The following is a 17,877-nucleotide window of genomic DNA, read 5'->3' as shown; positions in this document are numbered from 1 at the left end:
GACCTAAAAAGAGGGAAACAAAGTAGGACAAGAGACTGGCAAAGAAAGAAAAGGTGAGGGGAGGTTGCTACTTTTTGAGCGGGGGCTTGGGACACAGGACGCAGAAAGGGCCACCGTGGGCGCTAAAACAAAGTGAGAGAGATTTTCACTATCAGCTTCATCCTCTTTCTCCCCTCCTCCTTTAAGGGCCTGACGGTACTCAAGGAAAAACGACACGGTAATGACCACTCGAAAGACGGCTGGGGCCGGCCCCTAGGCTGCGAGAAGGGCGGGCACTCCTTGTGGCGCGGACTCCACCGAGTTGGCGGCGGCGGCGGCGCTCGGATGTCGGCGGAACCCATGCGCGAGGCCGCTGTTGCAGCTCGGCGCGGGGCCGCTGGGGGGCGGACGCGTGTGCGCGTGCGTGGCGGCCCTTCCGGCCCGGGCAGAGGCAGGAACAGCGTCTGGAAGTGCAGGAATGTGGCATGTGGATCCCTTGGCGACTCCAGTCGAGTAACCGTGCGGGATACCTCGTAGGCGGGTTGCAGCCTGGCGGCGGACTCCATCCGCCGCTGGCGCTAGGAGAAGAGCTGAACCTCTCGGGCTGGGTGTCCTCGGCTTGGCCCTCAGCCAGAGGCGCTGAAAAAGATAAGGGGAAAGGGGTTGGTGAGGAGATGCAGGTGAAGTAGGTTTCTCTACAGATCCAGTGCCTTTAAACCCTGCGCACACTTTTTTAAAAATGAAGAAATTAAGGCTTAAGGAGCTAGAGAGTCGCCTGCAACAAGTGGATGGATTCGAAAAGCCCAAGCTCCTTCTAGAACAGTATCCAACCAGGCCGCACATTGCAGGTAGGGCGGCTGCTGATCACGCCCTTGTTTTGCGGGCTAGTCCTGTCTACTCGTTCTTATAACGAAAGTGAGACAGTAATTTGGATACAAGAATGTCTAGAGAAATTTTCTAAGATTTCACGTTGCGTGGGAGAGGACTTCCTTGACACTGCAGCTGAAAACATCCCACACACGGGACACACTGTCGTTTTACCGTTTGGTTTTCTGCATACCCCTTAATACTGTTAGACATCTTTGTAATGTGTTTATTAATCTCATTACACAATTAATTCCCTGAAGGCAAAACTGTGCTGGTTTTGTTCACACAATTCCCAGTGTCTAGAGTTCCTTATACTACTTAGAAGCTCAGTAAACATTTGCTAAATTTCCTAGTGCAACGAATTTGCCGGTGCAAGGATTCCTACGCGCTATACTCTGCCCTAGAAATGAATACTAAAGTTGGTAGTAGAAAGACTTGAGTTTTAACATTCAGAATAGGTGCAATATTAAAAATGAGGATGAATTTCAGTTTTAACAAATGATCTGAGAATCAGCAGTGTTGCTTAATAAGGATTGGTGCTGGAAGTAAAAGAACACAGGAAAAACCATTGTATTTAATAAACATATTACCAAAGTCATTGAGAAAGTCTTTGGAAGGTTAAGTTGTTGGGAACACCAGCAGGGAGGAATCCCCTCAACTTCGACAGAGTTCTGTTTCTAAGCTGCTGAAGGTCAGGGAAAAAACGTGTGTACCCACACTTCACTCCAATGTATTGTCATAATTCCAATCAAAAGTTGCACAAAATTGTGTCTGGGGTAAGACCAGTTTTCCCAGTGTAGATAATGATTTTTTTAATGTCTTCTGGCTGTAGTGGAATCGTGGTTTTTTTTTCCCCCCAAATAACAATCAGTTGTCTCAAACCCAGTGTGAACATACACATAGTTGTGCTAGTTCTTTGAGATACTATCTCCAAAGACATTAACACCTGCAGCAGTAATCAACAGCAGTCACTCTGAGACATCCCTGTAATTGTGTGTTTTGATAAAACCTCTGGATCCTGGGGCATCAGTGATGGCCAGCAACCTTTGGTAGGTTCAGAGATAGGCAGGGAGGTATCAGTGGATATTATTCATGCTTAACCTCCATATATTCCCCACTTTCGTGTATTTAAAAGATCCCTTTCCCATCTCAGCAGCCTCTGTTCTGTTTCTCAATAGTTCTCTTATCAGGTTTCATTAGTAGATATTGTTTCTGTAGATCATAAGTATATGTGTGTGAATATTTGTGTGTAAAGGCTATATTGTGGATGTAGGTCTTTTCCTTTCCTATTCTAGCTTAATAACAATATTATGATGACTTGAACTTTCTTCTCCAGTTGAGGATTTGTGTAAAGAAAATTTAATTATATGTTATTATTTCTAAACCTGGAACACGAATTTGGGGGAGAGCTTAATAATGCAAGAGGAAAAATTGTTTTACAAAGGGTCATTTGCACAAACTGGATTTTGGTCATCCACTTACCTACTTTCTCTTTAATATATTTTTTGATCTTTCAGCATGTATGCTCTATACAATCCATAATACATATGATGACATTGAAAATAAAGTGATTGCAGATCTAGGATGTGGCTGTGGAGTGCTTAGCATTGGAACTGCAATGCTAGGAGCAGGGTATGTGATCCACTATATTTCTATTTTAGTATGGGGTAGTTTTAATAAGAGTCAATAAAACCAACTGAATTATATTTATGAGACTCTACAGTACATGATGAGAGGAGCAAGAATCCAACACTGAGTACATTTTGAATGGGCAGAACATCAAAACAAACTTAAAAAAAAAAAAAAGTAACAGCAGCAATTAGAAGCCTATATTTTATATGAACCTGAGTTTCCAACCCCTGACATTTTGGGAAATCATGCTGTTGAAAGGCATTACTCACTGTCACTTGGCCAGTTGGGTTAAAATCGTACATGGTTTTGGTTTTGTTGTTTTGATTTAGGAGTTATAAGTATTTACTTTGTGTTTTATATTTATAGGTTGTGTGTTGGATTTGACATAGATGAAGACGCATTGGAAATATTTAATAGGAATGTAGAAGAGTTTGAGTTAACAAATGTAGACATGGTTCAATGTGATGTATGCTCATTATCTAACAGACTGTCCAAATCATTTGATACAGTAATTATGAATCCTCCCTTTGGGACCAAAAATAATAAAGGTTAGTAATAAGAATCAGCTGTGCTGGTATCTTTGTAAAAAAGCAAGTTTTGAAAACCATTTTCTCATTGGATTGTTGGGTTAATTGACTTTATCACTGTTCATTAATAAGCCAGTCTCTTACCTGTATAATTATGATAATTTCAATCTCAATTTTTCAATCTTTGTTTTCATAAATTTGTGCTAAGTGAACAAATTTATTCACCTATTATTTATTCTCCATCTGATTTCTAGAATGATTTACCTAACTCTTTTCAAGATTTCCTATAAAGTGTTTTATACTTTTAAAACCTCTTTTTAATGCTTCAACATTCAAAGATTTCAGTAACAATGACTTACTGTGGCTATTTATTTTATCTGTTTTGTGGGCAAGGAGGGTAGGGAGTGAGTAACAAGAGGAAAAGATATACATAGTTTTAAAAGCCCTCCCTCCACCTGCCCCCACCGTTCTGATTACTACTTTACCTGTTCTCTTCTGCCCTCTTTGAAAGTTGTTAATTTGGAATATATTAAAATTTTTACTTTAGCCTCATTTAAATGAGACAGTATAATTCTGATTTTATTCCATCAACCTTAAAAGATATTTAGACATCTTAGATATTTGTACCCTGTCTTGTTACAGAAAGAATTTGAAACAGCTATTTTGGAGTTTGAAAAAACAACGTTTCCAAATCCCCAGTATTCCTTTAATCTTCTATTTTGATAACAGTTTTTTCTACTTTTAACAGGGACAGATATGGCATTTCTGAAGACTGCTTTAGAAATGGCAAGAACCGCAGTATATTCTTTACACAAATCCTCAACTAGAGAAGTAAGTTCAAATCATCAAAATATTCCGTGTCATTTACTTTTAAATTCATGACAGTGTTTGAGGGATTTACTATCAGTACTAAATACCAAGGTATCTAATTCTCCTGAAATTTTTAAACATCTGGCACTTGGAAACTAAATTTTCTCCTTAACTAACTAGCATTTATGAGTAGCTTTATTTGTCAAAGATTTGTCCAGGCAGGAATTGTTAACAGGAAAGAGATTATATAATTCAGGAATAGAGAAGTATGGTGTAACTGTGGTTATAGTATCTCCTGGTTTGCTTGGGTAAGTCCTGGTTGATGCCTGTAATCGCAGTGTCTCTGTATGGCCTACTGTACTTAAGAGAGGCAAGGACAGCCTGGTTTTTAACGCTGAGCCTGGGAAGCTAAACTAATCTGAGTTCAGAACCCATTTCTTATTTTTTATTGTCAGCACATGACACATGAAGGTGCATAAGACATATTCTAGAAAATTTGGGATGGGGTGGCACAGTTTTTTAGTGTTAGTTTAACATAGTCATCAAGAACTCAGACTGCAGAGCCAGACTACCTAGGTTCAAATCTGCTGCTTCACAACTGTCTTCTTTTGGTCAAGGTTCATTTTGAGTTCATTCGAGTTCACTTTCATCACTTACCCAGTACTCACCTATACTCTTATAGCATAAGGAACTAAGAATACTTTATACTTTGTAGGGTTGATGTGTGGATTAAATGAGTTAATGTTTACAAAGCACTTATAATAGTGTATGGCAGTTGCTATGTTAGCGGTTATTTTTAAGTGATATATGTATTAAGAGATTTAAGATTTTGTAGGACAAATATTTGTATAAATAGTGTACTGGAATTCGGTTGGAGACAAATTATGACTATATGGTAATCTAATAACCTTTAAAATACATAAAATTACATAGCTAAAAATATATATAGGCATACCTGCCCTTTATTGTGTGGGGCTTCCCCTGATGGCTCAGACAGTAAAGAATCCACCTGCAATGCGGGAGACCTGGGTTCGATCCCTGGGTTGGGAAGATCCCCTGGAGGAGGGCCTGGCAACCCACCCCAGTATTCTTGCCTGGAGAATCTCCATGGACAGAGGAGCTTGGTCGGCTACAGTCCATGGGGTTGCACAGTTGGACACGACTGAGCCACTAAGCGCAGCCTAAGATTGCACTGTACAGATAATGCACTTTTGCAGGTTTAAGGTTTGTGACAACCTTGCATCAAGCAAGTCTGTCAGCACCATTTTCCCAACAGCATTTACTCACTGTGTCTCTGCTCATTTTGGTCATCCTTGCAATATTTCAAACTTTTTTATTGTATTTGTTGGGTGTTGGTGCTCTTTGATATTACTGTTATAGTTGTTTTTGGCATTGTTTAGCTGAGTGACTTCACTTTCACTCTTCACTTTCATGCATTGGAGAAGGAAATGGCAACCCACTCCAGTATTCTTGCCTGGAGAATCCCAGGGACAGAGGAGCCTAGTGGGCTGCCATCTATGGGGTCGCACAATTGGACACAACTGAAGTGACTTAGCAGCAGGAGCAGCAGCAGCAAGAAAGTAGTTTTTAATTAAAACATATACTTTTGGGGGACTTCCCTGGTGGTCCAGTGGTTAAGAATCTGTGTTTCCACTTCCGGGGGCATGGTCTGATCCATGGTCAGGTAACTAAGGTCCCACATGCTGTGAGTTCCAGCCCCCCAAAAAGTACTTTTTAAAGACAGAATGCTATTGCACACTAAAAGACTACAGTATAGTGGAAACAGAACTTTTATATGCACGGGAAACAAAAATTATTCAGGTTACTTACTCTTGTGATATTCACTTTATTATTTTGGTCTGCTACCAAGCCTGTAATACTTCTGAGGTACGCCTGAATACTGCTAAATAATTCGTAGTGATACCTGTAGGTACGCAGCAGAACGCAGTATAACTTTACTGGTAAATAAATCCCCATTCAGTGAGACCAAACACCAATAATTATTGATATCTAAAAAAGCCAGTATTGAGGAGGTCCCCAGGACTATCCTCAGGTTTGATGATTCACAGGGAAGTCTTAACAGGACTGAGCATATAGTCATACTCATGACTGTGATTTATTACAGCTAAAAGTTACAGAGCAAAATCAGCAAAAAGGGGTGGCTCAGATGGTAAACCGTCTGTCTACAATGCGGGAGACCCAGGTTCGATCCCTGGGTTGGAAAGATCCCCTGGAGAAGGAAATGGCAACCCACTCCAGTACTATTGCCTGGAAAATCCCATGGATGGAGGAGCCTGGTAGGCTATGGTCCATGGCGTCACGAAGAGTCACACACGACTGAGCAACTCGGTTGGTTGGTTGGTTGGTGTAGGTCACAGTCCAAGAGAAACCAGGTGCAAACTTCCAGAGTTCCCTCGCAGTGGAGTTATATGGGATGCACTTAATTTTTCCAGCAAAGAATTTTCGTGACAAGGCACGTGAACTGTTGTTAACCAGGGAAGGTCACTGGAGACGTGGTGCCAAGGGTTTTTACTGGGGACTGATCCCATATGCACCCATTTGCCTGGCACATACCCAAATTCCAGACTCTCAGAAGCAAAACAGGTATTCAGCATAAACAGTTTAAGTACAGTAAGCCACTGTTATTAAGGAACGGGGAGTGAAAACTCAAAAATCTAACTTCCTATACTCCAGCCAAAGGCCAGACTAATATGTAGACCTTCCACGGATAAGCAGTCAGGCCTGCTGTGGATTCTTCTGCACAGCCTGGCATAGGTCTTATATTACTCATACATAGTTCATGAAAACCAAGTAAAATATGCCAATAAAGAGTGCAACTAAGCAGCAAAGTCTAATAACTTGAATACGCTGCTATAGACACATTACCAGGGAATGTCTGTCTTCATTGCTTGGTAGTGCCATGTTCCACCACCAGGAGGCAGCGGTATCAGCATTGTCTAGGCTGGCTTAATAGAATTTAAAGCAAATATCTCTGGGAGTTGGTGATGGACAGGGAACCCTGGCGTGCTGTAGTCCATCAGGTCGTGAAGAGTTGGACGTGACTGAATGACTGAACTGAACTGAAGCAAATATTTACCTAAATACAGTTTTCTATTTTGGCAATGCATCAGTATTTCCATTAGCAGAGTAACTAAATAGTTTGAGAAATTGATCTGGTGTGTGTTGTGCATATTGTGAAGGAGGTATGATGATGGACTTTTAATATTAAACAGTCCTTAGATTATGCTATAGATATATTTGCTATAAGCTTTGTGATAATTTTGCTTAAGTATTCTACTGTAACTAGTATCATTATCATTGAAGCTTATTTCAGACAGACCCCTTAACTATAGACCCTTGTCTCTTTTAAGTACTTGGCCCTCTATTCATAATACAGGTGCATTTGATACAACTTTTTGATAGAAAATTTGATAGAAAGCATGTCCTGGAAGACTTATATAATTTACTGAAAACTTCTACTGGCACCCAAGTATTTGTTCTTTTGCAGGCTCAGACAGAACCCATCAGTGACTCCAATAAGCTAGATGACTCTAAAAGTTGTTGCCTTATCTTCTTTCATTAGGCACTATGAGAACTTAAGTTCTTGGCTCATAGTTAAATATGTGAACCTCAAATTTAGGGAAATTTAAATAGCTAAAACCAGCATTTAGTACTTGTTTTGTGTGCCACCACAGTTCAAAGCACTTTTCACAGTCTACAACAATCTGATGAGAAACCATTACTATCTCCATTTAACAGATGAGGGACCTGAGGCACAGAAAGCATAATTTTCTCAGGGTTACATAGCTAGCAGAGCTTTAGTTCAAATGCAGGGTGTCTGATTCGAGAAACTATGTCCTTAACCTCTATACCATACTGCCACTGAATTGCCCATGGACACAGATCTCTGCTGGTTTTGGGGAGAGCTGTGTATTTATCTTTATTTTTATGCACATCAAAGTCCATCAAAGGACTTCTGAAGTAACAGCTTTATTACTTGAATTATAGTTTAGTTCAGGTTATTAAATAGCTTGGCTTCTTGCTAAAATATTATCCATCCAGTTGAAAAAAATTTTAAAGGTCTAAATTCCAATGAAATTTTAAAAGCTTGAAAACTTACAATCAAGTATGAGTAAGAAGCAATTTTTTGAAAGCTGTTTTAAGACCAACTCACATTAACATGTTTATGTTCAGCATATTCAAAAGAAAGCTGCAGAGTGGAAGGTCAAGATAGATATTATTGCAGGTAAGACGATTTTTAAGTTTCTCACAAAACAAATCTCAACCATAATTATCTGTTTGGTAATGGGTTGCAAATGGAGTAAAGGGAGGGTATCAGTGTTTGCTCAAGATTATCCCAATTTATGCATTTTACTGAGAACTTTTATGTGATCTAAGAGCTTGGGCTTAAGAGTTTGTCAGGTCTTTGTTTGAAATCCATTCCTGAAACACACCACCAGACTATGCTTGGATTACTTTTCTATTTCAATTTTCTAATTGTTCCTGGAGTCAAATAACATGAAGCTTTTTCTTTTAATGGGGGGAAGAATATAATCATCCACACTATGGAAATCATGTTTGATACATTTTTATTAGTAAATTGCATAATAATACTCACAGACATCAAAATGGGAAAAGCATATAACTAGAAGCTGACTATAACCCCAATAATTCTGAAAAGTCTGAAATAAGAATATACAATAAGGGGGAATTTTTTTTTTTTGGATTGGATTTAACAACATAACTAGAACTGTCACCTTCATAATAATTAGTAATGTGTACAAGTCTGTATTCCTATTCAGTACTGTCAGTCCTTACTTAGTTTAAGATATAACATGCAACATGGAGACCTTAGAACAGTTCCAATAGTAGTATACCAAGCCAGAGCCTTGCTACTCCAAGTGTGGTTGTCAAGTACGGACCATCAGCCTTGACATTCCTTGGGAGCTTGTCACACTTGCAGGATTCTGGCTCCACCCAGACATACTGAATTACAATCTGTATTTGAACAGGATTTGATTTGAAGGTGATTTGTTTACACATTAAAATTTGAGAGCTGTGATTTAGAGAGCGCGCTTAGTAGGAAGATAAATAGCTACTTACTACCGTTACTAAAATCCAAACCGGAAATTTTTAAGATAATCATGGTTATTACGAAATTGGTAGCTATAGATTATTTAGGAAATTACAAATAAGAAGGTACTACTATATCAAGGGTGGTAAATGTTTGGAAGTATAATTTTCATCCTTAGGTGGCTTTTGTTTTATAGAGCTGCGATACGACCTGCCAGCATCATACAAGTTTCATAAAAAAAAATCAGTAAGTCTCTTGATTCTGGTTTATCCACATTCAGTACTGAAAAACTTCACAATAAGTAATTATTTCTAATGTTATCAAGTTGCTTGAGTAAATACAGAAAGCCAGCGTAAAAGATAAATATTTTGCTAAAACAGAAGGGGCCTATAATCACAACAGCCAATATGCTGGTTTAACATGAATTCTTTCTCCAATACTTTGGGCACAAAAATAAAAAAAAATAAACTTAGTTTATTTTTATGCAGTATACATTTTATTACTTTGTACTGATACATTCTCATATTACAAAGGCAATTCTTAATGGAAGAATGTTTCTTTTGATATTTGAATAATCCAAAAGAACACAAACAGAAGTGCACATTAAAAAACATTTCGATAACAAAAGACAAGTTCAACAACAACAAAAAATCTTCCTTTCTTACAGGTAGACATCGAAGTGGATCTAATTCGGTTTTCTTTTTAACAGCCTCCAAAGACAAAAGCAGCTTAAAATCTAATTAAAATGAATTAAAAATTTGTTTATTAAACTACTGGTCTCCGGCACCATTTTCTGTTTTCTGTTGTTTTGACAGAGGTTCTTCTTTGTCTGTTTCTTCTCTTGCTCTTTTTACTGTTCCTATACAATAAAAACTTTTGTTACAGGCACTGAAAGCACTACTCTTAAGCATAATTATCAAAAATACTTTTGTTTAAAAAGATTAGCAATAACTTCCCTACACTAATGAGGAAAGGCTTTTCCTTTAGTACAGACCTGCTCTCTAAATTTAGCTTCCAAATATTTTTGTTTTCCACATGTAACAACACCATAACCAAGGTCAATCACAATCTGAGGATATCACTTAAACAAAACCACACTGCTGTTCTTGCCCAAATAATTTTTCATCAAAGTTCCAAAGAACTTAGAAAAACTTACCAGATGCACCCTTTTCATCACGTTCATCATCACTATCGAATTTAGTTTTCTTGCCCTGAAACTGTACTTTTCCTTTAGCAGACCCAGCCTGGGCAGCTTTATTTCCCTTTCCTTTTCCTTTAAATCTGCGGCCTGTAGAGACATAATTAAGAAATCATCAATCTTTTAAATCTCTTGTCATTGTCTTTTAACACCAATTATAAACTTTTAACCAAGCAAATGAGTTAAATTGTAAAAGAAAACCAGACCTTTTGACTTCCATTTGTTGAGAGATTCTTGTTGATCTTCTATAATTTTTTTCAGTGCTTCTTTTTCCACATCTCCTTCTAGTACTTCCCAAGTGACTTCTTTGTTCCTTAGTTGTAGGTTACCATTATTGGCCTCTTTTGCTTTATCCAGTGCTTCCTTAGCTTTTTCTTTAAATAGAATTATTCCCTACACCAAAGACAGAAAACAAAAGCCAGGGAATTCTACTGAACATCGGACATCAGGAAGGAAGTTATTAAAAAACTTGCAGTCACTAATTTCCAGTAGTTATTCACAGCACAATCTCAAAAATATCAGTCAGACATCATGTTCAGTTACAACAGTAATAAAACAATTGCTTTCTTCTTTAATGTCATCTTAAGATAAAAGTTTCTATGGGTTTTTTAATTGATTGGTAGAAAGCATATGAATATCTCCAAACCTCTTTGGCTCCTCTGACAAAGTGTATCCATTTTATTTCACCATGATTTGAGAAAAGGGTGTGCAAATCTTCTCTACACGTCTGATCATCTAAGTCTCCTGAAAATTTCAGCAAGCAGCCAATCTTTTCTTCTAGAGATTTCTGTAAAAATATACAAGACAATATAAAGTTTCTTAAAAGCAACCACAAACCAGAAATGGCATGTATCATTCTCTACATATATAAGGAATAACTAGAAGCTAAAATGCTGTTTTGAAGTTAAGTAGTTGGTGTGTTTTCCTTTATCATCTTTTGTTCTGCATGGCTTCTGATTTTAACTTATTTTAACTTCTCCAGCAAGTAATCACTAGTTATTATATAAATCTTATTGCTCGGGATAAGTAGTAATTTTAGGCAATATTTGGCTAGTACTTCAGTGCATTGACAACTGCAGACCTGCTTACATATTTTCATTAAAAAGTCCCCAGAGCTTTATATTCTAACTTTGAATTACAGATTTAAGAGACTAGTAATATATACTTACCATTTCAGCATTTTCTGCTAGCTTTTGTTTTTCTTCTTGCTCTCTACAAATAAAAATATCATTAGAACATTTCCATCTACTTTACGCATAAGAAAATTAAACCCTGATAAAGTTAACCTTAATCATGATTACTAATCATGTTACTACTTAGTAACAAAAGCCAGTCCTTGGGTTTTCTGACTGTCTGATGCTAGAATGCAACAGAATGTGGCCCTAGGTTTATCAAGGCAGCTTAGGACCTCAGTAGTTCATTAGCAGAAGAAAGGTCTATTGCTACGCATATTTCAGAGCTCATCATCAGCTTCACATCCCAGAACCAATAACTTTACCTTTGTCAAAGCTTTAAGGAACTAAAATGTGATTAGCTCAACATACTTACTGTTTAGCTCGTAATTTAGCTTCTATTTTATTTTGCTTTCTTTCTTCACTTTTTTTGGTGAAGTAATCTTCCCTAAGGACACAAAATGTAAAGGCTAAGTTCATGAGAACTTTCGAAGACTGACAGTTAAACTGAATGATTTAAGATATCACATAAGAACAAATGTTACATTTTCTATCAAGATAATTACCTATAAATTCAAAATACACTAAGGAAGTTACTCTTATTTTTAAAATAACAGCCTAACAAATAATTCACCTGCCATAAAATTCACCCTTTTAAAGTACATAATTCAATGACTTTCAGTATAACACTGAGAGCATGATTTATCACTATGCATTTCTAGGTCTGTCAGGTTTATTCTAAGTACTTAGTATTTAGAAGACTGTACAATCCAAAGGAGATTATGGGCCTGCAATTCACTTATCATGAACATGTCGAGAGTGTGCTAGTTTTGACACAAAGGGAGATACACAAGAATGTGATTAAAACACAGGCATATAGACTATGAGAAATACAGACAGATAATGACTGTACAGTGATCTATTCTCTAACCACAACAAAAGCTCAGATTTTACCATCAAGCCTAATTATAAGTTTCACATACAAAACAAGTACTGAAACTTAACCTTCTTTATTCATTGCTAGCAGTGAGAAGGTCCTAATAAACACTTCCTTACAGTCAAAGGACTAATAGTACCACTGAAAGAACTTCAAGTCTTTCTCAAAGAATGCCTAAGGATACTAAAAATACTGGTCTTACCCCAGTGTTTCAATTCTAGATAACTAAGTGCCCTCCCCTCAAAAAAGTGAGCAGACTTACTTGAAAAGTATTAGCAGGTCTGTGTCTTTGTACTTCTGGCCAGGGGTCTCAACAAACTTTTTAGCTGACTCAATACTATCAAATACAGCAAATATTGAACCCTTTGAAAAAAGGAAGAAAAAAAAATTTTTTAAGTTACATCCCAAGTAATTTTCAACCAGAAAAAGTAACAACATATAAGCATACCTTAAATGCTTTGTGCAACGTTCTTCTCATCTGAATATTTAGTACTTGACCTTTATCTTCTAACCATTCTTTTATGTCATCAAGAGCTGCATCAGTTGGGAAGCCTTTCTATGAAAAGAAGAAATACACAAATGGCATCTCAAGTAAACAATGTCTCAGAAATTCTGATTTACTGTGTCTTGAAATGAAGCCAGGATATACATATTATCTTTCTGTCTCTTAAATGTTTAATAGCTCTAGTTAAAAGCCGTTGTTGACCAGTGCAATAGAAGTGACCCATTTACTGGTATCCACTTCAAAATAATCCAGGTAGGGCAAAGATAAAGCCAAATTAATCACGTTAATAACTGTTAGATAATGGTACATTACATATTCAGTCTACTTTTGTATGTCTGAATTTTTGCAGTATAAAAAAATCTACTTAAAAATCAATGTTAAAGAAAATAGCTATCAAGTTTAACTGTTGATAAATAACAGCTGATATGCACTGGGTGCTTACAGTATGTCAAAGATTTTGCCCTATGTTGTATGGGTTTTGTTTTTTGTTGTTTTTTTTTTTTTTTCATTTAATTCTAACATTAGTTCTATAAGGTAAAAAATATCCCCACATAGGACGGTAAGGCTTAGAAAGGTTAAGAACATTGCCCAAGAATATACAGCAAGTGGTGAAGCTATGATTCCTGAGTCCTTATTCTTATCCAATAAGAATCTATGTTATTTCTAAATAACTTTTAAGATACAATTAAAGGCCCACTTACAATATAAACAGATCTGTTTTTTACATCATTTTTATACTCATCAGTCACTTCAGGGAGGGGTTTGCTTGGAGATCTTCTAATTTTAGTTTTATCTTCACTTATTTCCATGAGTTCTGCCTTTGATTTGCTCAGGGCCTCTACTATTACATTAAAGTCTGTCGTCAAACGGTTTAACCTGAAAGAATACATATAAAAGCATTGTAAGATTTAGGAAAAGCCCTTGCTGTTAACAGAAAATCTAATAACTTAAAAATGTTTTTACCTATTAAACTTTATCATTATCTCCAAAGGTACCCAGCCTTCATCCAGTTTGATCTGTTCCTTTAAAAATTTGTCCCGTGGCAAATTGAAGTCTCCAAAATAATACTGCAAGATAATTACAATATACTGCAGAGCACTGTAGATTCCGACTCTAATCGTGGAGTTTTAAAAACTACCATTACATCACCAAGTTCTAGTTTTTAAAAGTAGCAATGTGTCAAAAGTTAACTGGCAATAAACATTTTCCCTTAAATACACTTTAATAAAATACTTATAATACAAATTAAAACTAAAAATGACTATTGAAACAATGTAATTAGCAGATATGATAATAGAAAGCCTTAAAACAAATTTAAGGATTTAATAAATGAAAAGCCTCATTTCAGTGTGGAAAGAAGAGATTGTTATGAAAACTGGAATAAACTTGTTAATCACTCTAATTTTAATTTTTGAAAAATAAGAAAAATCTAAAAGTGTATTAAATTTCCTGTTATTTTAAATTTCCTATGTTACAACTTTACTAATTTCTTTACAATTGTGAAGAAAATTACAAATTATTCTGTGTTCAATATTTACAGGATACAAAAAATTTATCAAAACTTATAATTGAAAGCAATGAAAAACATTTTCACCTAACAAGTTTGCCAAAAATTCTAAAAACAAGAATACCTAGTATTGGCTTGAACAGAGAAATGGTCATGCAGGTAGAGAGATATTAACCAGCAGTAAATATCAAATATCAAGTTATTAAGAAAAATCGTGCATACCCTCGAGGCAGAAATCAATAAACATGTTTAGTGTTTATTTATAAAGATACTCATCACATTGGAAATATCCTACATATCAATAGTAAATGGTATAAATTATTGATGATATGAAACTACTACCCCAAAATGCATCCTATTTTTGGTGAGAGGGAAAGGGAAAAAAATTATGTTATCGTGAGTACTGACCAGTGTGTGAAAGGGTCATCAGTCTTTTAACTTTGACTACCTCAAGAGCATGAGATTTGAGAAGGGGTAGGTTGTGGAAGGGACATTACTGACCTTTTCCACATACATTTTTGTACTATTCCAAATACTAAAATAGAATAATTTATAATTTTTCTTCACAATTATAAAGAAATTAGTAAAAAAAAAAAGTTGTAACAGGAACTTCAAAATAACAGAGAAGTGCAACTTTTTACAATACCTAAATTTTAAAAAAAGTTTAAGAGAACTTTGAGAACAGACACTTAAAAGTTATGATGACTGAGAAGACCTAATTGAGTAGAAAAACTATCAGGACCTTCAAGAATAAAGTGCTATTTAACAGGGAAGGTATTTCACAAAGAATTTTTAAATTATCCTTCTATGTGCTACATATTATTCAAAAATGTTTAACATTTTATGAACTACTGTACACCTCACAACCATCTTATGAGGGTACTAATTCTATCCTCATTTTATAGACCAGGAAACAAAAGCAGTAAAGAAGTAAAGTTAAGGTGGTCTATAGTGTTACCTTTTGAATGGGTTTTAGAAATTGGCCCCACCAATATAAAACTGTACACTACTGTGCACCTACCTTAACACCAAGAACCAAAAACAAACCAGAATGTTCAATAGGTCAATATATCAAAATTAAATGCTCTATCTTTAAGGTCCTAAATCTCCTCTCAGAGAGTGTGTTTTCACATTGTAATACCACAGGAATCATACCTCAATTTGATGACAGATCTTGGCCTCCAGAGCAGCCATTTTTTCATTATCACCATTTTCAGCCATTCTGGCTATCTGCAAAAATTTCCAAATTGGCATAAAAGTTATTTACCTTTTACAGAGAACTCAAGACATTTAAAAGAATGTTTTAATTATCAATATCCCACTATTTTCCTAAATAAAAAACAATTTCACAGGTTCAATTTCTCTACTCAATTTTCTAATTTCAACAAAAGAAAAATTTTGAAATAAGTGATGAAAAACTATCAACGATCCTCACTTCTTTCAGTCAATCATTGTTTTATCCTCTATAACAAAGTGAGTGGGTCATCTTCATTTAGCTGATCCAGAAAGCTCTGAGGGAAAAAACTCCATGCATTTAAGCATGTCAGTTGTCAATATCATGGATCTGTCTTGTTTGGTGTGACTGAATTTCTTAAAAATCAGCCACAGTTGATTTACTAAAAACAAGATTATGTTATCAAAACTTTACAAAATTTTAAAAATGTTACACAGCGTTGAACAAATTAATGCTAATATTAAGGAATATATAAAAATGCTCATTTGCGAAGCTGAGAACACTAAAACAACATTAAACTGGAGTATGCCTACTATTTGGGCTTCTCAGGCGGCACCAGTGGTAAAGAACCCGCCTACCAGTGCAGACGACAGCCCTGGAGGGCATGGCAACCCACTCGAGTATTCTTGCCTAGAGAATCCCACGGACAGAGCCGCTTTCTGGGCTGCTGTCCATAGGGTCACAGGGTCGGACATGACTGAAGCTGGCTGAGCACGCACATACACATGCCTAGTAACATTGGTTAACCTTACAGCCACATTCCTGTTTCACATCACTCACAATAACACTGCAAGAAAATCGTGTAAGTCTGTGAAGTTGGTTTGCTAGGACTAACAGTCTCCTGACTTCAAATTATTTCCTTCTAGTACTCCATTAAGCCATCAAAACACACTGTATAAAAGTATATTTAGAAGAATTCCTCAAGGCTATCTGCCATTAGTTAACTCTAGTGATACACTTGTTGGAGGCAACCCTTTATAACTTGTAATTACCATGCAATAACATGGATGCACACTGGAAGTTCTCCTATGGTGCAACACCTTACTAACAAAATTTGGTCAATCTTACGCAATGGGTTTTCCACCACGATTCCTAAGTTATTACCGTGATATGTTGTTGTTTAGTCGCTTAGTCGTGTCCGACTCTTTTGCGATCCCATGGACTGCAGCCTACCAGGCTCCTCTGTCCACGGAAATTCCCAGGCAAGAATACTGGAGTGGGTTTCTATTTCCTTGTCCAGGGGATCTTCCAGACTCAGGGATCGAACCAGCGTCTCCTGCACTGGCAGGCGAGTTCTTTACCACTGAGACACGAGGGAAGCCCTACTGTACTCCAGAGCCTTCTATAAAGAAAAGGGTGACATGAAAGAACTATTTAGTCCCTGTAACACTTCTTTGGCCTACTCAAAACTGGAACTTCATTTCATGAGATACACTCTTAGAATGTACAACTGAAACATTACCCACGTTTTTCAATTTCGCTCAGAAGCCCTGATGTGAGTGAATAATGACCGTTAAAATCCAAGAGAGTGACGCCAGGAGAACATCTGCGGCCCCGATTCCCTGACCCCAGTCTGCCTCGTATGATCCAAGAAACCCTTCTGCGTTTAACCCACATCAACCTCCCCGGAATCTTATACAGCCCAACCAAACATTCGCTTTCGGCGACACTGCAAAACGGTGAAGATACGAAACCTTAAAGACGCAGTGGGGATGCAGGCAGCCTGCGTCCAAATAATCCGCCACAGCCCGTCCCAAAGCAACCAATTGGTCGCCTGGGCCCCAGCCACGTGCGAGGAAATCCTCGCTACCGCGAAGAACGCAGAATCGACTCCCCACCTCGCAGCGGCCCGCGCCCCTTAGCCCCCAGCGCAGCTTGCCACCACCGGCTGCGGCCCACGCGGCGCTCGCCCGGAACGCGAGGAAGGCGAGGAGCGGACGCACCCAGCGTGAGGCAGCAATGAAAGGGACGAGCCGTCGCGCAACACGCAAAACAGACCCTTTTGTACTTTCTTCTCTTTAGCCACCTAGAGTTGCTCACCTTTCAGTTCCTGGCCCCACTGAGACGCGCCACAAGGTAACCAAGCAGCGTCTGCACTCCTCCGAGCCACCGGCTTTCCCACCTCGCGTAAAGAAGATGGGGGCCGTCCCGGCAACCCTTGCGGTCAAAGTGGGCGGGGCTTCCGGCGCACCCGAGCCGGCTCCGCCCTGTGAGCATGCGCCTCGGCTGCAAGCTCCCAAGGTCTGAGAAGTCCTGCGCATTGTTTCGGTGAGATTGAGTTACGATATTCAGCAGCACTTTGGCAGTGTTAGGGTAAATATTTATTTTTAAGTATTTCTGGACAGCATTTGTATTTCCAGACCTTCCGTGGGCTCTCCATTCACATGAAGTGGTTGACTGTACTTTAAAAAAAAATTGTTTTGATTATCCGTAAT

The 17,877-nt window shown here is 37.7% G+C and overlaps 2 protein-coding genes across 7 annotated transcripts; one reads left to right on the top strand and one right to left on the bottom strand.

The window, feature by feature from the left end:
* Window positions 399-9,659, top strand: METTL5 (methyltransferase like 5). 3 transcript variants are annotated; one of them, XM_005675987.3, is made up of 7 exons: window positions 400-827; window positions 2,364-2,478; window positions 2,845-3,026; window positions 3,754-3,836; window positions 8,010-8,061; window positions 9,086-9,135; window positions 9,557-9,659. In XM_005675987.3, the coding sequence occupies exons 1-7, from the start codon at window positions 719-721 to the stop codon at window positions 9,593-9,595; spliced, it is 630 nt and encodes a 209-aa protein (XP_005676044.1). In that variant the 5' UTR covers window positions 400-718; the 3' UTR covers window positions 9,596-9,659. The 3 variants fall into 3 exon arrangements, with proteins under 3 accessions (XP_005676045.1, XP_005676043.1, XP_005676044.1); XM_005675988.3 differs by lacking the exon at window positions 8,010-8,061 and having other exon boundaries at window positions 399-827; window positions 9,557-9,635; XM_005675986.3 differs by lacking the exon at window positions 9,557-9,659 and having other exon boundaries at window positions 399-827; window positions 9,086-9,540.
* SSB (Sjogren syndrome antigen B) lies at window positions 9,367-17,607 on the bottom strand. 4 transcript variants are annotated; one of them, XM_005675984.2, is made up of 12 exons: window positions 17,483-17,607; window positions 15,364-15,438; window positions 13,665-13,768; window positions 13,403-13,577; window positions 12,645-12,752; window positions 12,459-12,559; window positions 11,636-11,707; window positions 11,257-11,299; window positions 10,734-10,874; window positions 10,294-10,480; window positions 10,046-10,177; window positions 9,367-9,748 (listed from the first exon to the last, which is right to left on the bottom strand). In XM_005675984.2, exons 2-12 carry the CDS (start codon window positions 15,427-15,429, stop codon window positions 9,660-9,662), a joined length of 1,218 nt encoding a protein of 405 aa, XP_005676041.1. In that variant the 5' UTR covers window positions 15,430-15,438; window positions 17,483-17,607; the 3' UTR covers window positions 9,367-9,659. The 4 variants fall into 4 exon arrangements, with proteins under 4 accessions (XP_005676041.1, XP_013824434.1, XP_005676042.1 ...); XM_013968980.2 differs by lacking the exon at window positions 17,483-17,607 and adding an exon at window positions 16,547-16,589; XM_005675985.2 differs by lacking the exon at window positions 13,665-13,768.

Source organism: Capra hircus, chromosome 2 (assembly GCF_001704415.2).
Source record: "Capra hircus breed San Clemente chromosome 2, ASM170441v1, whole genome shotgun sequence".
Taxonomy (NCBI): Eukaryota; Metazoa; Chordata; class Mammalia; order Artiodactyla; family Bovidae; genus Capra; species Capra hircus.
This window is presented reverse-complemented; position numbering and strand designations above follow the sequence as displayed.